Source organism: Lepidochelys olivacea (assembly GCF_965140295.1).
Source record: "Lepidochelys olivacea isolate rLepOli2 genome assembly, chromosome: 2".
Classification (NCBI taxonomy): Eukaryota; Metazoa; Chordata; order Testudines; family Cheloniidae; genus Lepidochelys; species Lepidochelys olivacea.
This window is the reverse complement of record NC_140412.1, coordinates 173,356,325-173,379,776: the sequence shown is the minus strand read 5'-3', so window position 1 is coordinate 173,379,776 and position 23,452 is coordinate 173,356,325. Positions and strand designations below refer to the sequence as shown.

General features: G+C 40.6%; 1 protein-coding gene across 1 annotated transcript in view; it reads left to right on the top strand.

Moving 5' to 3' along the window:
* The window catches only part of CNTNAP2 (contactin associated protein 2), a 1,667,645-nt gene that overhangs the window by 1,167,768 nt on the left and 476,425 nt on the right, over positions 1 to 23,452 (top strand). Inside the window, exon 13 of the mRNA XM_084620442.1 lies at positions 22,823 to 23,023. Coding sequence (XP_084476568.1) covers positions 22,823 to 23,023 — 201 coding nt within the window. The remainder of the gene's footprint in view (positions 1 to 22,822; positions 23,024 to 23,452) is intronic.

The following is a 23,452-nucleotide window of genomic DNA, read 5'->3' as shown; positions in this document are numbered from 1 at the left end:
GGCAGATGCTTTTTTAAAAGGAATGACTCAGCAATGAATGAGCTGCAGCACACATCAATCCTTGTCTGTACACACACGCAGACAGTGAGCTGCCGATGCAAGTCCCATGCCACAGCCGGGTCATCTGTGCAGAGAGACTCACTGATAGCTCCTTTCTAAAGAGTCCTGTTCTCTTTTCGCAGCACAGTTTCTTAGATCTTCAGGGAAGGGACTCTGTGCTTTCCTATATGTTTATACAGCACCTAACATAATGGGGCACTAAACCTGACTGGGGCGACTGGATGCTACTGTTAAATTACCATTACACTAAGTGTAATACAGGAGCAGTAGCCGTGCTCCAAGAAATGTGTACCTGAGTCCTATAACAGTGAGAAATGTATCATGATCAGTGAAAGTGGAGTCAGAGAGCCAATGTTCCGTGGAGAGATTGTTATTGAGAGGACAACAGGAAAACAGGCAATGCAAGTAGTTAGGCCAGAAGCAACTCAGCCTCATGGACAGAACAGTCCACAGGGTTTAATAAAGTTCTACTTGTTCAGCTTAACCTGCATTCAGCATCACGCTTTGCAAATGAAAAATGGTGGCAGCAGCTGAGCTATCAGTGCTCTCCAGTGCAGCAGCTGGCAGCGTAAGCCATGGAACTCTGTCTGAAGGCCCTGAAGCCCTGGATTTTGTAGCCACAAACCTCACCCAAGGCTGTCTTGTGGTTCAGACCCCTTGTTAGCAATTATGGCACACAGGAATTACCCCTTTACAGGGGTGTCAAAACAGTCTAGCACAGGCACTGATGAAATGTGTTACCTCTATTTCACTAGAAACCAATCCAGGGTTACACTTATATTGGTTTTATTAAATGCTGCTATTGGATCAAACAGAAAAAGGATGGAGCTTATTCATGCATGCACACATTCAACGCATTCATACCCTCATGTATCTACACACTCACACAGGCAGAGAGTTAACAAAGATAACATAGGAAGCCGAGAAGCCAAAGCATAGTAGATCTGGTGTGTCAGCCTGCAGTCTCGGATCCGGGCCAGTGAGCAGCTCAAGAAGAAGAAGAAGAGCTTGTGAGCGTGCTTTCTTCCTTTTATTGGAACTGGGCGTTGCTCGTCACGTACACTGAGTTTTCCTTCTGTGTCTGTCACCGAGAAGCATTCCCTCGTTCTTTTCATGCACACCAGTTTCTTGTTTTCTTTACAGTACCCCATGATTGCCTTCTCAGGGCAGATGATATCAGACACTCCTGGCTCCGGGCTCTTTTCTTCTTGCAGTTCCTCTCTGCCCAGTCCCATGTATACTCCCTTGTTCACACTCCCTTATCTCCCACACACACTTCCTGGTTCACATGCTCCCTGATTATGTGTTGGAATATTGCAAAGCTTGGAGGTTATACAAGTGGTAACTGAAGAGGTTACAAAGCTTCCAAAAGTTACACAATTTAAAAGGTTATGCTAACAATGACTAAAAGTTACAAAGTTTGCAAATGGTTACAGAACTTAATGAATGAAGTTACAAATGAATGAATGAAAAGTTACAAATCGTACAATTGCATTCCGCTGGATTGAGCAGAGGCTTTACACAACAGAATGAAGGATCAAAACCCTGTTACCAATGAGGGACCTGTTGCAGCCTGAAGGATGGAGACATCACTGAAGGAGATGGCCAACAATCAGAGATAGCAGGTGTAAAGTATGACAGGTCAGCAAGGACCTCATGGACCTGGTGACAGGCATGGCATTAAAGAGAAACCAGAAGTGGACTAAATGAGTTGTAACGAGTGTAGCGGCACTCATGTTATACAAGGTGACTATGCAAGAGGGACAAGAGGTCTGAAGGAACAGGGAACACTTACACACCGGTAGACACAACACCTGGAGAGTCTACAGATATCATCAGAGAATGGACAGACAGAGAACCATCCAAAGACCAATCCCACATGCAGAGGAGATTCCACGTAGAAATAGTTTGCTTCACTTGGAGAAAGGTGACAGAGAGAGGTCACTCTTGTTGAGGAGACCAAACTATCTCAAAGACTTTATAGCAGATGCCTCTGTGGTAAACTTGAGACTTCAACTTGACTATGTGCTAGCAATCTCTGGCTAAAGGAACACTGAGAGTTTGGGCATCTATTATTTGCTGTAATGTTTATACTAAAATGTTTGTAAAATAGGAAAGATATATCCCAGTCAGTGGAACTGGGGTAAGATGACCGACATTCCCTGGAAGGACTATTATTGAGGGAACACCTGGAAAACAGGATAGTCCACCAGATTTAATAAAGTTCCACTTGTTCAACTTAACCTGCACTCAGCCACACTCTTTAATAACAAAATAAGTAGGGATACTTATTCTTAGGGAGCCATTGTATAATGAATGACATTTACTACAGTGGTAACAACTGTTTCCAGGACCTATGCAGGTTTACGAGACAAAATATGGCTGTATCATTGCAGTGGTGACTACTTCCAAATCATATGTATACACTTTAAGTTATAACAGAATTCCTGACCCTGGACATCACTGGAGTTAGGGGAGTCTAGGCATAGTGTTCTTGTTTAGAACACACTCTATGCCCAGACTCTGTCCCTGTACACCCACTTAGAACACCCACAACTGAAAGACAGGGATGAGTAGTGTGCCAATGCCCAACATGGAGACTCTTCACTAAAAGCAGAGAAGGTGGAGTCCAACTAGAGTAGCCATCACAAAAGCCTGAGATATAGGTCCTAGTACATGTACTAGAGAGGAACCAGTGTCCTACTTAAATAAATTTAGAATGCTACTGAAGTACTATACTGTCTTAGAGAAGTTTCTTTTTAGTATAAAATGTTGGTACTTTCTGATTCAACAGTACTTCCTGGAGGCACGAGTCAGGATTACCCAGCATTAATCAATGTCTGCATTCTTCACTCCCTGACTTTAGAATAAAGACAGATGCTTCTGGCAAACATTCAGATTCATTGGGTGGTTTTTTTCAGATTTCGTTGCAAATGTTTCACACAGCACCCAGGCACAAATCTCATATCAACAGAGCACATAGGAAAAACCAATGTGTGGCCAATAGTATATTTTCTTATATACATTAACTCTATATTTTCCACAATTGGCAAACGTGTAAATATGTGAAAGTGAAAACCTGAACAAAGTCTGAAATTGTTGTAGCCAAATTATGCTCTCTGTTACATCAGGGTAAATTCAGGCTTACTCTTTGGAAGTCAATGCAGTAAATCAGGATTTTTTTTCCTGGTGCGAGAGAGAGCAGTATTTGGCCTATAGAATCATATCTTGATGTGTGTTGTCTGTGCAGTGGCCTGAACTCTGTTGCAGAGCCCTCAATTTTCAAATGAACAGATTTGCATTAGCCATTTGCCTTTCATAAGAACAAACAAAACAAAAGAAGAACCTGACATTTATATATAGTAATAGCACAAAATACCATTGTAACACTACTGTACAATATTGCATTAAGGACCTTCCTGCAACCAGTGGGCATTTTTGTGTTCAATTTTTCTTACCAATAAAACTTTAGCAAGGGAGTAATGCACCCCTCACACAGCCTCATAGATAAGCTCCTTGAAATTCTGATAGACAGCAAATTTGGTGGTTGTAGAAAACTGGAGTTGAAATTGTCCCCTCTGACCTGATGTAGCACTCTCTGTCCCGTACACACTTATAAACTCAGTTCAGATTCATGACTGTCGGAGGCAATGATCGCTGCCTGAAAGGTACTTTATTCCCAATATTGATATAGTAATTAGCACAGAACTAATCATACATGACTATTACTTTTTTCACTCACACATTAGAGTAAGAATATAATGAAGAGACAGCTGCTCCAGTTTGGTGCTGGAGGGGAGCCATTCAAAGCCTCTTCAAGTGACTGACATTTGTGCTGGCAATCATGAGGCTTCCATAAATCAAGCAGACCTGTAACTTAGTGCTAGCAAGCAGCTGTTAAACTGACAAGGGCCTCATTCCTTAATCCTACTTCAGTCCCTTGTATATACTTGTGAGTGTGCTTTAATGCCTCTTTTGTTGCAGAAAGTATGATAAGGCAACTTAGAAATAATAGACCTATGAGAGCTATGGAAACAACTGCCTAGTGGGTCAGCAGTCAGCAAACTCACAAAGCTCGAGAGTACTTTCAAGAATTGTCTTTTTGCAGCAAGTTTCTCTAATCCCATGGCATATTGGCATTCTGAGTGACAGCTTCTCTCCTGGATGGCATTTTTATCATGCTGGTTATCTTCTTAGCATATGTGCAATGTGCCTCAAGTGACACGTGACCAGGATTAATCACCAAATTTGGTCTGCTGGTTGGATCGTTAGCTTCCCCGGCCCTGGCTGCATACTGATGGGGGATGCAACCTGAACGTTGATCCATGCCCACCAGGATGTTTCTGATTCTGTACTACAACTCTCACACTAGTGTTACTAGACAGTAACTGCTGATCTACTTAATACATTTAGCATGCTACTGGAGCAGCCAGCCTAAAGAATTTCCTGTAACATAAGAGATTAATATTTTCAGATCCAATAATACTTTTTGAAGGCACAAAAATGTTGATTAATGTTTCTAGAATTGTTACTTTGATCGTTCTGGACAAAGATTCGCACACGCATACCCGATAACCATGTTAGAACAGTTTAATGCAATAGACTGCTCAGAAGGGGCATATCTTTATCTAGCATACATTATATAAGGCAATCTCCTGTTAATAAAAAACATGTTAATACTCTGCTAGCCACAACATGGTTTAACAGAGTTGTAGCTAACATAGTTTCAACCCTAGTGTTAACGATAGCTTTAGCTTGCTTCAAATTCCACTCTGTCCTATGCCACTGCATCTTTTCCCTTCCTTTACTGGGGCTATAACTTATTTCTTCTGCAGTTATCCCCTGAGAGAGGTTGAAATATGGCCCAAGCCTCAGCATTCTGTACGGTTCTCTGTGCAAATTAAAGGAAACCATACCAATTTTAATTATGAGCTTCTACTCTTTGTTTTCATTTATCCACAGACACACTCTTGTTATCTTGCAGAGTCCTGTTTTTTCAAATATGTTGAACTTTCCTTGATCTGTTTCTGGTGGCAACTTCATCTTTTATTCTTTCTCTCCCTCATCCCCTTGCGATTGCTTCCGACTGGAAGACCTAAGGAAAAGAAAAATGAAGTCATTTCTTTTCTATTTTGAGCACATATGAAACCTACCAAATGCCTGTAATAAGATGGATTTTTCAGGTAATTTTTCAGGGCACTGGAGCATCCCTCTGGACAGTTCTCTGTTCTGGCTGCCGCCAGTGAATACATTCTTTGCAAAGTTTTAGCATCATGTTATATATTTGACCATTTATTTTCAGTAAATTTAGGGTCATTAAGTTTATGGATTAATAATGTGGATGCCAACTGTGATGTCTGTCTCTTCATAGGTATTTGCCCAATAGGAACTGGACTGAGACCACCAGATCTTTTCAGATAGGCCAAAAAATTGCCATCAGATGATAATTATAGTCAGTCACTGGCATTTTGAGCTGGCTGTGAACTAATGACCTAGCAGCAAAAGCTTTCTAATTTTATTAGCAATTCATTGAACCATCCAATTCCCATAGTTTAGAGATTCTGAAATCTAGGTTATTTAAAAATATCTAGATCTTCTGAGAATCAGTGTAGGGTGAACTCTTGGTATCATTGAAATCTGTGGGAGTTGGCTTAGTGACACATACAATTTTGTTAATATTGCAACATTGATATTGTCTGTGTGCATTGATCACACTTCCCTCCTCCCACTTTCCATAAGAAAAGGAAATAATTTACTGTTATGTGATACGCTAGTTTACAAACAAAAAAAAAATTAGCACACCAGAAAAAAAAAGAAAAGAGCAAAGCTATATGGACTTCTCTGGAGAGTTTCATTTTTGGTAAATACATTTTAAAAAGGGAACCATACGTCATGTTCTGCTATGTTACACTCATACAATCTCACCGAGATCTGGGGGCTGAATGAGTGTAAATTAGAGTATAATTAGGCCTTAAATAATGAGAAAAATATAGTACTAAAAAAAAAATAGGTAAGTCATTAGTAATTTCAGCGATTATCTGAAGGCCCCCTCAATTGTTAAGATACCAAAGTAATTTACATTCTAATCCCATTTTCACACTCTATTTTCCTTCATAAATTCATCTTTTTATATGGATAGTATAAAAAATTATGTAAAATCCATTTAGACATTTAGGAGTTCAGCAAGGTTGAAAAAATGCACTTTTTCCTTTTTTTTAAGACAATGTTTTGTATAATTGGCTAGGTACCTTTTGATTTTTAACACCTTTCAGCAGTAAAAGGCAAAGGCCGACCAAACTACAAGCCTAATGAAAAGTCTGTTGGTGTCAATGACAAAACTACCATTGACTTCAGTATACTTTGAATAAGACCAGAGCTGGTACCTTGTATGAACCAGCAAAGCATCACCCATGCACCCCAAGTTTCAAATCATTAGATAGAAATGTAAATTTCTTCTAATTAAAAATTCTTGCTGGTTTTGCAAAGAAAATATGTGTGGTCATGACTTCTATATACATATAGAGCCTCAATATGATTAGAGACAAAAAGCTCATTCATCTTCTCCCTGGTAGGTATATAATTAAAGCACTTGTCACTGGATTCTAACCAAGTTAAAGTATACCAAACACAAGCAACAAAGACGTGTTATGCACAGTTGAGAATTTTTTTCCGCTAGCTCACAAAAATTAGCTCTGAAGTCAATACTACAGAAACTGGGGAGGGAGAAGAAAAAAGGTAAAATCAGCTGTACAAATTACTTTTATTTTAAAAAAAGTGGAGGGAGAAAATGTTATTACAAAAGTATTTGTCTCTTTTTGCAGACTGAGCAAATGTGTTCTATCAGATAGCCTTATACAATGACCTTAACCTTGACAAAAATGTAATAATGAACATTGCAACCAACAAAACTGTAAAGTGCAGAATCATTGTTCTGTACACAGCATATAAAAGTATGTTTTCGCCCCCATCCATCTCTATCCTTCGATTATTTATTAACCTTGACCTAGAAGTTCCGGGTCCAGGTTTTTGGACTGCATTTGAAGAAAATCAGTGTTCTATTTATTTCTCATCCTATTTTGGTCTTCATATGAGTTTTGTCAAAGTATTTTTGAACCATTAAATTGCCTTCTCTTTTATTTATTTATTCTTTGCAGTCACAAAGATTTGCTACAGTTGGTTTATCAGTATTCTCCATTATTTTAGCAAGGATTTGATCCTGCATCCATTGACTTAACTGACATAGTATTAGGCTCAAAATGACCAGGTAATATAATGTGTTATACTAAACTGTGGCTTGTAGTTACCATACATATATGAAAGGTATTTCCTGTTTTGTGCTGGACCATGTTCATTTATAAATTTAGCTTTTTTCTATAGAATTTCACATACAAGTACTTTCATACTGAAAAAACTGAACATTTAATATTTTGATGTAACAAATGAATAAAACATTGTAATTTCTGCAGTGCCAAGGTTTACACTATAAAGGAATTATATTTAAGCCAAACCATGTAAAATTTCAGGTTTTTGAGTAAATATGTGCCATTTTCATGAATTTGCAACAACATATGAAAATGTTAGTATTCAATTTTTTTCAAATTTTATTGCAAATGTTCCTTACAGAACCCATGCGAAATAGCATTTTCATATTATGCATGTTTTATGTATTTTAATTCTATGTCTGTGTTCTCAGTTGCCACACTTACTGTGCTAGTGCTCCATTTCTGGCAGTTATCATTTTTATTAATTTCCTTTTGTAAATCTTAATAGATTGTTGCCTGTCACAGCTGCGAAGGTAACAGTAGAAAACGTTTTACTCAGATCCACAAGAGCTACCAAGTTAAAATGAGAGCTGTGTGGGAGTCCATTGTTCCATCGTCATACTGGAGTAGGGAAGTCATGGGTGCCTGGATTTCTCAGTTTTTGAGAAAGTCTGTAAGCTTATGTTCGCGTGCATCTGCACACATCACCACTCCCGCTGCATAAATGGTTTTAAACAATGTTTATTGCAAAATAAAGGCTATTTTAATTAAAATAACATGGCTTATGATTTTTAGCAAGTTTTAGTATGAATTTATGATATTTGCCTTTTTTCCCTGACTAGGGTGTGCTTTTTTTGTATAATTTGCCACAGCAAATCACTAGCCCTCTCTGTTACCTTTGATTTAGATGGAAACTGAACAAATGAAACACCATCATATGAACCCTTCCTTGAATGTCATAGTCTAAATTGCAGACTTGTAATTACAGTCTGCTAAATGTTCCACTTTTCTTTTAATGTCCTTGCATGCCTTGCTTGAAACCACAGGTGTCCCACAAAGTTTTGTACCATATGATAGGATATTTTAAACTGTGTATTGTTGGTCAACTCTGAGTGAATTTATGACTACTGTGAAGTTTTTTAATTCACAGACTTCATCTGAAAGATTAGGGAATAAAAATCTGCATCAAGTCCCACACTAAATACATCAAGGTTCTTAACCCCTGGACATCACCATGGTACCTAAGCATGTCTTCATTGCCTAGTGTACTCTGACAGAATTGGTTCTGAATTCTGTGATAATGTCTTCTGGTTTTGATGGTGCACCAGTGCTGAATTATCAGCAAACTGAAAAATTATTCAGGCAATAAGATTTTATACTAAACTGTTTATAAAAATATGGGTGTGTTATTCATATAGGTGCTGATTCAGCAAACAACTTTAAGCACGAGTTGTCCAGTTGACCCCAAATGGGACTACTCTTGTCCTTACAGTTAAATAAATGCTTGCGTGCTTTACTGAATTGCTTTAACATTTAGGGAGCCTTCCCATCTGCAGATTTTTTTTCCTTCACAAAATTTAATGGATTTTTCATACAAAATATTACTTGGAGGCACAAATCAGCGTATATGCACCACTAGTTATCATGTCCATCCAAAACCAGGTAGTTAGGGATGCAAATACTCAGAGTCCTGCCCGACATGCAATTTTGCATACAGACTTTGTGGACGCATGTTGTTCCTGCAAATGAGAGGCTGCTCTCTTGAAACTGTAGTCTTTATTTCCTAAAAACCTCTGTTTCTGTAGGTCCCGCCCCCCCACAACCATTTCAAGATGCTGCCTAACTTCCAGATTGCTAAAGGATTAGCTTGCTACAAAAATCAAAGAGACTTGTTTTAGAATATAGAATGAATGTACAATACCCACTCCTCCAGCAGCGCAGAGAGGGTGAGAAGAATTAACTGGGTATGAAGGAAAGGGGTGGGGAACCCTGCTCTGGGAAGAGTGACTGAAAGTATGTACAATATGGCATGGCAGGATCTTTTAAACTGTGGCAGAAAGTATTATGTGGAGAATCCATGCATTCAGAGGGTGATAACGGGAGAGAGAAGGCGACCCAGACACTTGGAGGTAGCAACGCTGAGCCTGCAGGAGTTGACCTAGTTTTTTCATTTCAGTGGGCATGGCAGGTAATCCCTGTTTTCAATGTGCTGGTCAGGGAAGTCACCCTGAACCTTTCATTTAAGGGTCAGGCTAATGCACTTAAAACACCTGTTTGTGGTGGAGCCCTTCTAAATACATTCTTAAAATTTACTGTATTATTTTACAGTAATACTCCATAATCCAGCATTAGCATTATTATAGGATGCACTGGTTTTGGACTATTACCAAACAATGTTGTAACGCTGTTTATAAGGGAAGAAGAGACAGGAAGAAAACCGGATAGTTTAATTTCTTTTGAATGTGTATGGCATATGTTAGGTGCTAAGACAAGATGGAAATCAAATTTCAAGGAAAAATGCATACTATTTTATGCAGTCAGAAGGTAGAGGATTTCTCAGGATGCTGTCCCAAAAGATAAATTCATTTGCCAGGTTCAAAGCTATCAAACTGTAGAAATCCAATGGCCTTGCTATATGCCAGTCACTGTGCTGAAACAACTGCACAGTTAAATTTTTATGCTCGTTGTTCTTGACTTTAGTGTTCTGTAATCTACACTGAACAGCTGTTGTCATCTGTCAGACTAGGCACTTAAATGATCCAAGTCCTCCTCCATGTGACTGTACTGTGCTTCATAATTTATTGATAGTTTCAGTATAGCATCATGTTGGAAATTTTGCTTTCTTTTAACACCCTGGTATAGGCACATTTTCTTCTTTGGGTCCCAAAGCTGATCTAAGCCATTCGCCTCTAGGCACCATTTTTCAGCATGGCATTGTTGCACTGTTTTCAGAGGCACGAGTGATCTTTATTCTGTTTCTCAAGACACTCTTGACATTAGCCTTTGATGTGTAGCTGTGTCAAATATTTTGAAATAGTCTCCAGTGATCCAGATAAGATCCTCTTTGTCTACCATTTCAATAATATCTCTGAAGGATTCCAACAAGTTAGCAAGGAATAACCTTTTCATTTCAGTATTTTTTTCTCTAAGCTATATTGGTAATATCTTCCCCGCAAGCTTTTCCAGTACCTTTATCAAACTATATCTTTTTTGAAAGATTTTACATACTATGTATTTATCATTTTAATACATTACAAAAAGATAAAGGTCATAGGCCTTCATATTGCACACAGTTACAATAGGTTCATCAAATAGTTAACACCTATAATGTTACTTCAAGAAGGCGGAAAACACAGTTACATCCATGAAGAAAGTGTACATTATTACAGTATCAAATCTAAGAAACTTTAAAAGAAAATACCCATTGATATTTAAATGAGCAAAATTATCATCCTCTTGGTAAAGAAACCGTGAAAACACAGGAAAGGGGGAGTAAGAAGAAAAATGCCCCCACTTACGATGAAAATGCATCTATAAACCCAATCCTCCTTTCATTTAAATGGCTGGAGAAATTCCCATGATTTTGATTCCAGTAGGATTGGGCCATAAGAAGGCCCTTTCCTGACTGCTTCCTTTCCTGAACATCAAGCATTCGAGCATCTAAAAGCTATTTGGTTTCATAAAAGTCACCAAAATATAATAAAGTTATAAGAAAATATAAGAAAATGAAATAGTTGGAGAAACTGATCTGGAGGATTTCTTCCATGATGACGTTATCTTTGTCATCACAAATTCACCCATTAGGCATGCAGTGGGACAAATCCCTTGAAAGTCACGTTAATAGTGAATGAGATAGTTTGAATGATTGTTGATTAGAGAAAGTTGAAAATCAACTGCACTTCTATTTTCTGAGTGCAGCATACCTGTGAGTAGGGAGGGTCATCAATGTGAACTGAGGTCAGCCTTTTAACATACATTTAATTGAACAGTAGTGGGAAGGAACTTCCAGTGTGTAAGACTCTTTATTGCCCCTTTTCTATAGAGTGTTTTGCTGTCACATTATCATTTCCTGTAATGGAAATAGAGGGTCAGTTCCATAAAGTGATGGTGTTTTTTGGTCAGTCTACTTGACTTACACCCACTTCCAGTAGCCTTCAGTGGAAAAAGGAAAGGGCATCAACAAGGATTAATATATTGACTAAATTAGTGGAAACCTACTTAGTCCAAACTGCCCTTAGTGTCTGAGGAATTATTTATTTATTATTCATAGAATTCATAGCCATTTCCGGTCCCCTAATCCACATAACAAATTAGATCATCAACAGATTATGAATGTTATAATTCTTGACATCTGATTTGTGTCCATTTATGCTTTTACGTAGAGACTGTCCAGTTTGACCAATGTACATGGCAGAGGGGCATTGCTGGCACATGATGGCATATATCACATTGGTGGATTTGCAGGTGAACGAGCCTCTGACAGTGTGGCTGATGTTATTAGGCCCTGTGATGGTGTCCACTGAAAAGATATGTGGGCACAGTTGGCAACAGGCTTTGTTGCAAGGATAGGTTCCTGGGTTAGTGGTTCTGTTATGTGGTATGTGGTTGCTGGTGAGTATTTGCTTCAGGTTGGGGGGCTGTCTGTAGGCAAGGACTGGCCTGTCTCCCAAGATTTGTGAGAATGTTGGGTCATCCTTCAGGATAGGTTGTAGATCCTTAATAATGCGTTGGAGGGGTTTTAGTTGGGGGCTGAAGGTGACAGCTAGTGGCGTTCTGTTATTTTCTTTGTTAGGCCTGTCCTGTAGTAGGTGACTTCTGGGAACTCTTCTGGCTCTATCAGTCTGTTTCTTCACTTCAGCAGGTGGGTATTGTAGTTGTAAGAATGCTTGATAGAGATTTTGTAGGTGTTTGTCTTTGTCTGAGCGGTTGGAGCAAATGCGGTTGTATCGCAGAGCTTGTCTGTAGACGATGGATCGTGTGGTGTGGTCAGGGTGAAAGCTGGAGGCATGTAGGTAGGAATAGTGGTCAGTAGGTTTCCGGTATAGGGTGGTGTTTATGTGACCATCGTTTATTAGCACTGTAGTGTCCAGGAAATGGATCTCTTGTGTGGACTGGACCAGGCTGAGGTTGATGGTGGGATGGAAATTGTTGAAATCATGGTGGAATTCCTCAAGGGCTTCTTTTCTATGGGTCCAGATGATGAAGATGTCATCAATATAGCACAAGTAGAGTAGGGGCATTAGGGGACGAGAGCTGAGGAAGCGTTGTTCTTAGTCAGCCATAAAAATGTTGGCATACTGTGGGGCCATGCGGGTACCCATAGCAGTGCCGTTGATTTGAAGGTATACATTGTCCCCAAATGTAAAACAGTTATGGGTAAGGACAAAGTCACAAAGTTCAGCCACCAGGTTAGCCGTGACATTATCGGGATAGTGTTCTTGATGGCTTGTAGTCCATCTTTGTGTGGAATGTTGGTGTAGAGGGCTCTACATCCATAGTGGCCAGGATGGTGTTATCAGGAAGATCACCAATGGATTGTAGTTTCCTCAGGAAGTCAGTGGTGTCTCGAAGGTAGCTGGGAATGCTGGTAGCGTAGGTCTATTGTATCTTTAAGAAGTTTCCTCTCACTGGTACAGAGGCAGCTGTCAATTTGTGTTCAGACAGAACCTGCTACTGAGGAGAGAGAACACTGAACTTTCCCATGGAGATTTTACTTTGATTGTTTAATTTAGTATGGAAGCAATTGGTTGTGACTCCATAGTTAAGGTTGAGTTCTGGTTTGCACTTAATAGAAGTATTAGGCCTCTTTGTAATGTATGAAAACTACAGTGACTCCTCCACAAACTTTATATCCTTTAATCTTTGAGTACTAAATCAATTTTATGATGATTTACAAGTAAATCTGTTACTTAGTTTGAGTTAAACTCTATTTAAAAATGGATCCTTAAAGAAGATTAACATATTATACATCTCAGTCTTTTGTTTGTCCTGAATGATCAGAATAATGTAAAAATTCAGGCTCTTCAAACTTTCCACATAATTAAAATTAATTGAAGTCTTGTGCATAACCTACATCCAAAGAAATTAGGATGCAATTTAAGCTAAGTTATTAATGACTCTTGTATCTAATTATGAGTATATAGGCTACAACAGGGTCAGGTCAAGAGCTCAGGTAACTCTTTAATGCCATTATCAGAGATAATTCAGACAATCACCAGTCTTCCTCTACAGCTAATTTGCATGTAACTAATCTATTGGTTGTAATGAGTCAATGGTATGAGCAGGATTGTACACATCTGTCAAGAGTTCTCCTTAGTAGATTACTTGGCCCCGACTGTCATGGCTCTTTAAAGGTTCTATGGCTGAGTTCAAGTCACTTATAAATTAAGGGCCAGATTCAGTGTGTTAGGTGCTTTGCATTGCTTTGGTGATGCAATGCCACCAACATGTTGGCAAGTTATAATCATCCAGAACCAGCCATTACAAAACCCAAGAAATTCAGAGAGGAGTTTACACTTAAGAAATTTAGACATGGTAAGATATAGAAATGCACAGTTAAGACCCCCAACCAACCATTGCTCTGCCCTGTAGCAAAAAAAAAAGAGGATAAAAAACCCCAAACCCTAATGTGTCTTTAAAAAATCAGTTTAACCTAAGATGAGACCCCAAATGCTAAAATCCCTTCATTATCATTATGTTGTTATTGCATTTCCATATCTTAATATGTTTGAATTTCTTTTAAGTGTAACCTTAACTCTGAATTTCCTGGGTTTGTAATGCTTGGGTTTGGGATAATTATAACATGCCTGTAATAAGTTTTTTACTCTTCAGTTTGATAGGGACTCTCAACAATAACTATTTTTTTAAACGTATTTGTTTTGGAATAATAAAATAATGGTCATTCTAGCTGAGAACATTTATAAATGAAGAAACATGAGAGTTTCTGCTAAAAAGGGTAAGGGCCCACATTAATTTCTGGCTGTTATAGCAATCACATGTAAGTACTTATATGGCTATGTAGGTTCTTGTTATTTTACTAAATGAAATAATGTTTACTGTAATATATGGCTATTTCTTAAAATAATTGTCAGTGTGTTACAGAAACACCCAATATTAATGTAATAACTGTAATTGCTAGGAATACATAATCCAGTTACAGTTAATGGGAATGGGATTTTATTTTGACCCATTTCATATTTGGCTCCCATGTACTTCTTTGCAGCAAATGTGGAATAGTCTTTGTTTCAGCCTCTGCTATGTTTACATATGCTAACTGTGGGGCCAAAGTCTGGTCCTTGCTATACTTCAGTAACTCTACCTATGTTTATGTCTATGTGGTTTGTAACGTATCCTTTAAATCAGCTACTGTACCAAATAACTGGAGGATAGCTAATGTAACACCAATTTTTAAAAAAGGCTCCAGAGGTGATCCTGGCAATTACAGGCTAGTAAGCCTCACTTCAGTTTTGGGCAAACTGGCTGAAACTATAATAAAGAACAGAATTGTCAGACACCTAGATGAACATAATTTGTTGGGGAAGAGTCAACATAGTTTTTGTTAAGGGAAATCATGCCTCACCAATCTACTAGAATTCTTTGAGGGGGTCAACAAGCACGTGGACAAGGGGGATCCACTGGATATAGTGTACTTAGATTTTAAGAAAGCCTTTGGCAAGATCCCTTACCAAAGGCTCTTAAGCAAAGTAAGCTCTAATGGGATAAGAGGGAAGGTCATCTCATGGATTGGTAACTGGTTAAAAGATGAGAAACAAAGGGTCAGTTTTCAGAATGGAGAGAGGTAAATAATGGTGTCCTCCTCAGGTCTGTACTGGGACCAGTACTATTCAACATATGCATAAATGATCTGGAAAAAGGGGTAAACAGTGACAGGGAAAAATTTGCAGATGATATAAAACTACTCAAGATAGGTAAGTTCAAAGCAGACTGCGGAGAGCTACAAAGGGATCTCACAAAACTGGGTGACTGGGCAACAAAATGGCAGATGAAATTCAATGTTGATAAATGCAAAGTAATACAGACTGGAAAACATAATCCCAGGTATACATATAAAATGACGGGGGCTAAATTAGCTGTATCTACTCAAGAGAGAGATCTTGGAGTCATTGTGGATAGTTATCTGAAAACATCCACTCAATGTGCAGCGGCAGTCAAAAAAGCAAACAGAATGTTGGAAGTTATTAAGAAAGGGATAGATAAGAAGACAGAAAATATCATATTGCTTCTATGTAAATCCATGGTACGCCCACATCTTGAATACTCCATACAGATGTGGTTGCCCCATCTCAAAAAAAGATATATTGAAATTGAAAAAGTTTCCGAAAAGGGCAACAAAAATTATTAGGGGCATTGAATGACTTCCGTATGAGGAGCGATTAAATAGAATGGGACTTTTCAGCTTGGAAAAGAGACAACTAAGGGGAGATATGATAGACGTCTATAAAATCGTGACTGCTGTGGAGAAAATAAATAAGGAAGGGTTATTTACTCCTTCTAACACAAGAACTAGGGGGCACCGAATGAAATTGATAGGTAGCAGGTTCAAAACCAACAAAGGGAAGTATTTTTTTCACACAATGCACCGTCAACCTGTGGAACTCCTTGCCAGAGGGTGTTGTGAAGGCCAAGACTATACCAGGATTCAAAAAAGTACTAGATAAATTCATGGAGGATAGGTCCATCAATAGCTATTAGCCAGGATGGGCAGGGATGGTGTCCCTAGCCTCTGTTTGCCAGAAGCTGGGAATGAACGAGGGGGAATGGATCACTTGATGATGACCTGTTCCATTCATTCCCTCTGGGGCACCTGGTTTTGGCCACTGTTGGAAGACAGGATACTGGGCTAGATGGATCTTTGTTCTAACCCAGTATGGCTGTTCTTATGGAAATGTTATAAGAAGCTACACTGAGTCGAATATACTAAGTTACCCTGCATTAATACACAAATACTTGAGAGCAGAATTTGGCTTTCTGCAAATGAATTAGAAATCATTGCTGGGGCGGGGGAATAAGCAAAATTTGAGATGGCAGATAACATTGTTGGTTAAAGGGGGATTTAACGTTTTACACTACAACTCCCCAGCAGAGCGTTGGTGGGAATCTTCTTAGTGTATGCACAGCATGCCTCAGGTGGCACTTGACCAGGATTTGTCACTGAATTTGGTCCACTAGTTGGATCATTAGCTTCCCTAGCCTGGGCTATAGGTACTGACGGGGAGTGGAACATGAATGCTGATCCATCGTGTGGTAGAAAAGAGTCAGCCTGGTATAAACATCTATTTAGGACTAAAACAGAAACATGATTGGGCTTAACCAACAACACTTACATGTGAGTACACACGCAGTCTCTCTCACACACTTTATATGTAAGATAAGTCAAATAATTATGAGGTATATCCCAAGGAACTTCCTTGTTTATCCTTGTCAAATCTCTTAGGCGAGCCCTCATGATGTGATCACGTGGAACAAGAATCTGGTATAATGACGGAGGGAAAATGACAATTTTTTTGTACGCACACTGTAAACGGTTGGGCCGTCTCACCAGCCCAGGAAGGAGTGATGCCATGCCCTAGTCTGTTTCAGGCCCTTGCCTCAGGGCACAATTCATTGCTTTATACTAGAAATCATGAAGTAACACACACACGTGCGATTCACCTGCCCAAAGCAGGCTGTAGCCCCAGAGTTCTTTCCCCTCTGGATGAGGGACTCCTGCAATTCTCCAATTCAACTGACCTCTTGCTGTCCTTATAAGGACTAGGTACTCTTTGGGCTATCATCTGACTCCAAGCCCTGTCACCTGAGCTGGGAGGCTCAGTCACAGGTGCAGTTGGGTCTGTCACCCTTTTAAAGAGTCCAGTCACCATGTGACACCCACCCAGCAATGACTATGCTCTAGAATACCTCATATAGATCACTAGGAACCTCTAAAAGGAAAAAGAAGGACTGAGACTGGTGAAATAGCATCCTGGTAGGTAGAACATCTCTTCCACCAGAATAGGGATATATATTTTTCCAGTCTCTGCCTGAGGTGTAGAAGACTTGTATTTTACTAAGAATTGCATGTTTATCCAGTTTCAGAAGTGTTGTAATTTATTTTCATATAATGCTAAACAATCCATTCTATTGAGCCTTGGGAGCCAGCATAGTTTGCCAAATCACTCAACCAGGTACACTCTAATCAGCCTTCTGCAGTCTTCCAGGGTGCAGAAAGAGGCAGAACTTTTCTTCTAAAGAACATTGCAGATATGCATATGAGAATGCGGTCTGTTTATAATATATTAATAGTAGTTATACCTCTGACAAAGATCCCAAAGTGGTTTACAGGCTGCATGAGTAGGATTGCGTCCACCCTCAAATGACGAGCAGTGGCCACCACTTTATGCTAGGAACAAACCCTTATGTACCAGTTTTTGGAAAGGAGAATTGAAGCATACACTAACCCAAATAAAACTCCACAGGGAATTTAGGTAGGCAGAATTCAATTATCCAAAATAGAATTCTGCCAGAAATTTTAACAGTCCTGTTTATTTTATTTTATTTTTTTTTTCCAAAAGGATCTGAGCCTTTTGTCTCATCCTAAAGACCAATATCTTTATCAACACAGTGCCCAACATTTCCAAGATGTTTTTCTCATTCATGAGATGCTGTTCTGCCCCTTGTAGATGAAGTATCAGTCCATTTGTGGGAGCGGGTAAAGTTTCATCTTTTGCTGCACAATGGATTGGATTTTCAGATGCTTTTAACAAAGAATTGGACATCTATTTTATCACATAAAGCAGTATTTTTAAACTATACAAACAATCAAGACCTTGATATGTATCACATCAGCATTTCTCTATCTCACTCTTATCGCTGGTTTCTTCACAGTCAGCAGCCCACATGGAAAGTTACACTGCACAGGTGGGTTGTTTGGGGCCTGCAAGCCTAGTCCTTTCTCTAAGTCCCTTTAGGGGGATGATTCAATTTTGCACTGACTGGAACCCAGTGTGGGAGCAGAACTCACTTAAGGGACCCATTGCCCCGTCCACCTTCCTTTAAAGTCATTTGAGAGACTTTCCATTGATTTAACTGCAGGGGCGCTGGAACAATTTGTATAGTGGGGGTGCTGAGAGCCCTTGAACCAAATTGGAAACCCAGTATATAATAGAAACCATTTCAAGCCAGGGGGTGCAGCAGCACCCCCAGCACCCTTAATTCCAACACCTATGCTTAACTGGAGTTGGACCAGGCCCCTCACGAGAGGCCCTCAGAGCCAGTGCAGCTGGTGCACTGGTAGGGCATATACCATCTCAGATAGAACTCTACCAAGGCACTGAATATGTAGCCCAGGGGTGGCCAACCTGAGCCTGAGAAGGAGCCAGAATTTACCAATGTATATTGCCAAAGAGCCACAGTAATACGTCAGCAGCCCCCTATCAGCTCCCCGCAACCCCTCACTCCCAGCACCTCCTGCCCACTGGCAGTCCTGCCGATCAGCACCTGCGCCTCCCCCTCCCTCCCCGCACCTCCTGATCAGCTGTTTCATGGTGTTCAGGAGGCTTTGGGGAGGGGTGGGGGGAGGAGTGAGGGCAGTGCAGGCTCAGGGGAGGGGGCGGGAAGGTGTGGAGTGGGGGCAGGGCCTGTGGCAGAGCTAGGGGTTGAGCAGCGAGCCCTGCCCCCTGCCCTCCCAGCACATTGGAAAGTTGGCGCCTCTAGCTCCAGCCCCAGAGTCGGTGCCTACACAAGGAGACACCTATTAACTTCTGAAGAGCCGCATGTGGCTCCGGTTGGCCACCCCGATGTAGCCCTTTGTGCCAGAGACCAGACATTCCAGTCAGTGAGAATACAGAATAGCACATTCCCTTGCGTGGTCTAGCACAAAGGGAAAATAGGAACGTGAAATACTCCTAATTTTAATATTGATATAAATACAGTATATTTTAATTTATGTAAATAATTTTCCACCCTATCTTCCAATAAAACGTTGTGGAATGTCTATAGTGCTGGATAGGAAATAGCTAAAAGTCTCCTTAGTATAAGAAAAATGTCTGCCTGACTATTCTGGAGGTAAATTTAGTGCAATATTCAGACATTGGTACCATAGTTTCTGGGGCAAGAGTGGTATTGTGTTTGATATACACTATAGATATGAATAAGGTAAGCACCATCTCACACCACCTGCAGATCTTCATCTCATTTGGCTAGCTATTTGTGCTCCCTGTACAGGATCCATCCGCTTTACCTAACCTTATTCTTGATCATTTGATTAGAGCGTGTTACACCACATCAGTTCTACACATATATAGCTTCATATGATGCCACATAATCCAAAACAGCGTGACACAACATAGTGATTGCATATGTGACTGATAACTATGTTACTATTGAGCTGACCCAATGCCCGTTGATATCAATAAGAGCCTTTCTGTGGACTTTGGGAGGTTCTAAAACAGGCCCTAACGGCTCAAAATATTTTCATGGAGTTAGGTTAATCTTTAAATAACATGGTGTTAAATCAAGGGTGGGCAAAGTTCTTGGCCTGAGGGCCACATCTTGGAATAGAAATTGTATGGCAGGCAATGAATGCTCACAAAATTTGGGATGGCGTGCGGGAGGGGGTGAGGGCTCTGGCTGGGGGTGCGGGCTCCGGGGTGGAGCCAGAAATGAGGAGTTCAGAGTGCAGGATGGGGGCTCCGGACTGGGATGGGTGAGGTGGGGAGCGGGGGTGGGGAGTGAGGGCTCTGGCATGGGTGCAGGCTCTGGGGTGGGGATGGGGATGAGGGGTTTGGGGCTCAGGAGAGGCTCTGGGCTGGGATCAAACAGTTTGGAGGGCGGGAGGGGGATCAGGGCTGGCACAGGGGGTTGGAGCATGGGGAGAGGCTCAGGGGTGCAAGCTCCGGGTGGCGCTTACCTCAAGTGGCTCCCGGAAGCAGGGGCATGTCCCTTCTCCAGATCCTACACAGAGGCACGGGCCAGCAGCTCTGCACGCTGCCCTGTCCTCAGGCACCGCCCCTGCAGCTCCCATTGGCTGCAGTTCCTGGCCAATGGGAGCTGCAGGGGCAGTGTGCAGAGTGGAAACCCTTGGCTGCCCCTACATGTAAGGGGTGGCGGGGGGAAACACTGCTGCTTCCGGGAGCTACATGGCGCAGCCCCCCCAACATTGCTCCCCAGCTGGAGCACTAGAAGGGGCCATGCCGTTGCTTCTGGGAGCCATGTGGAGTGGCCCCGACCCTGCTCCCTGACTGGAGTGCTGGAGCGGGGCAAGCCCCAGATTCTGCTCCCCAGTGGAAGCTCGAGGGCCAGATTAAAATGGCTGGTGGGCTGAATCCAGCCTGCGGGCCCTAGTTTGCCCACCCCTGTGTTAAATGTTCAGCTTCACATGTTGGATTTAGCTATGTGAATTCCATTAACAGGGATGGGAATTTGCACAGATGAATCACAAGCATATTTGTGTAGACTCCTATATTTAATATATTCTGTTTACTGGACACATCTGTTAAGTGAATATAGTACTCATGGAAAATGGCAGATGACTTCCCCAAAGACTGAAGTCCTATATTTATGCAGAGAACAGGTTCAGCATAGGCAGCAGCAGTGCAAATTTTTACTTGAATCTTTGAAACAAGGACCATCTATGGTCAACAATTCTGCTTCTCTGGCATAATAGAACAGTCCACTGCATTTGTCTACCTGGTCTGCCCAGGGCACAGAGCTTTCTTGGGGACCAGTCAAAGAGTCAGGAGTGAACTCTCACAGGATCTAACAACTGCCTCAAACCACAGCACTCTCCATTCCAAATGCAAGATACATTTCTTTGACTTGACCTTCAATAATAATAGCGCATAGCACAGCAGAGAGAAAATAAATAGAAAAAAATAACACGAGGTCAATTTTCTCCTTGAGGAAAAAAACAGAACGATGCATGACAAGTTACATCTCTTAATGCGCTTCTGGAAAGCACTCATGCTGCAGCAATGAATACTATATAAATACCCAAATAGAATAGAATATTTTTGCCTTTAGTTTCTCCTCAACACTGACCTAGAGGAACAATAGTTTAATCTCCTTGCCTATTTTAGTCCTTGGCCGCTGTGCTTAGATTGACAAGTCTACTAATAAATGTCAACTGTAATAGTGTTTTCTGATGTTGGTACCTGTCCAGTTGGGACTTGACTGAAACAACCAATTCATCTTACTCGAGTCACAGCATAGCAGTTGAATAGTAAAACAATCACAAATGGAGATGTTTGAACCTCAGTGATTTTTATTCAGAGAGCTTTGTGCAAACTTATTTTTGTTGAGGACTTTTAGATTTGTTACCTTTCAGCTGCATTGAATGTCCTACTGAGAGATGGTAAATAGGAGCACATTATACCTGTCCTATGCCACTCAGTATTTTATGTAAATATAGCATTTCTTCTTTTCTTAATCTCCTTTCTAAACTAAACTCCTGCGATAAGGAGCCCTTTGCTGCTGTAAACCTGCTGACACAGGAAGCATGTTGTTTCACTATTAAGGTTATTTCCTCACTATGATTTCTTATAGCACTTACCAAGGCAGATGTTGCAGAAATACTATGTCTAGTGGCTTGATATGCACTGAACTAGTTGTGGTTAAATGTATAGACAGTTGGTAGGCTATAGTACTTATGTTCCTTATGTAAGTGCACGAATAACCTTGTTGAGATGCAACCTATATTGCTGTGTTTCTCCTGATGAAAGATTCGAGGGTTTTTTTTCCCTTGGCCATTTCTCATATCCCTGCTGAAGCTGTGAAGATAAAATGTATCCTACTTTTATACTTCCTTACCCTTGAAATCTGTCATAGCCACCAGTCGCTCTGAAAACTTCATCAAGTCCATATTAGAGACAATCTTGGGTCATTGGGACTATAGCCCAGGACCAACAAACTATATGAAGCCCTTGACTCCTGTAGTATCTAATATATTTTACTGTTGTGCATCTCTGATGTCACAGTGTCACAAAATAATACTGCTTTTGTGCATGCAGGCAGCCTGGAATGCAGTAATACTGTGTAAACTTGATGTTTTCCTTGCAGTAAGAATCCCTAGGTCTCTGTAGCCCCAGGCCTCATGTTCTTTTGATCCAGTTCTGATCAAAGCAAATCTTCATTTGTCAGAGGGGCCGCTATGACTGTCATCACTCAAGGCAGTCTGCACCCATAAGTAAAGTGTGCTGCTCTTACAGAGCATCTAGCACAGCGACAAACAGGAACAAGGAACCTAACCAAGGTTTCCTGCATTCAGTGCAGTCAAGTTGTCCCATATTGTTGATCTATTTCAAGTAAAATAATATCTTGTGAATACCATGCACAAGCCCCACTTGTTCTCACCTGCCTTTGTGCATGGGCACACACTCACACACCTGTTGCAGAGACCCGGTCTACAGTTTCAATATTATTTGTCAAAAGCTATAATTGTTTTAACTCACTTCCAATTTCTTTCATTCATTAGTTCTTTCTTTACTTTACTTTTTTTCTTCCAGAGGATAAAGTGTGGTCAACTGTGTATCATGATCTGCAGATGCAAACTTCAGTGGTAGGCAATGGCCCGGAAAAGTACTCTGTATTACAGCTCAATTACAGTGCCACCATGGATCAGATCTCTGCCATCACCAGTAGTGCTGAATACTGTGAGCAGTACATCTCCTATTCCTGCAAGATGTCGAGGCTGCTGAACACCCCAGGTAGGCTGAGAGTGAAATGTCACTTAATTACCATCTCTGCTGGAGTTCCACATTAGCTGAACAATTCAACAGGTGCAATTTTGAGGTAACCTGTTCAGCAGTTAACTCATTTAATTCTTCTTGTGGCTGCTCATGAAAGGTCACAGAAAGGTAGATAAATATATCAGTGTAATTCTTGTCCTGGGAGATTTAGCCAATGGGTTGCTTGTTACTTAAATCCGTTTTTGTCATGAGAGAAATTTCTGTCGATTCTGTGTTTCTGAAAAGGGAAGCGAGTCGTTGAGCAAGCTGGCTTTGATTGGAGGATTGCTCAATAAGTAATGAGTAAATTACTTGAGGCCTTATCCTGCAGCCATGACTGAGGCATAACCTCCTACTGAAATCAGTGAGACCTTTACACAAATAAGGGCTGCAAGATCTGGCCCATTG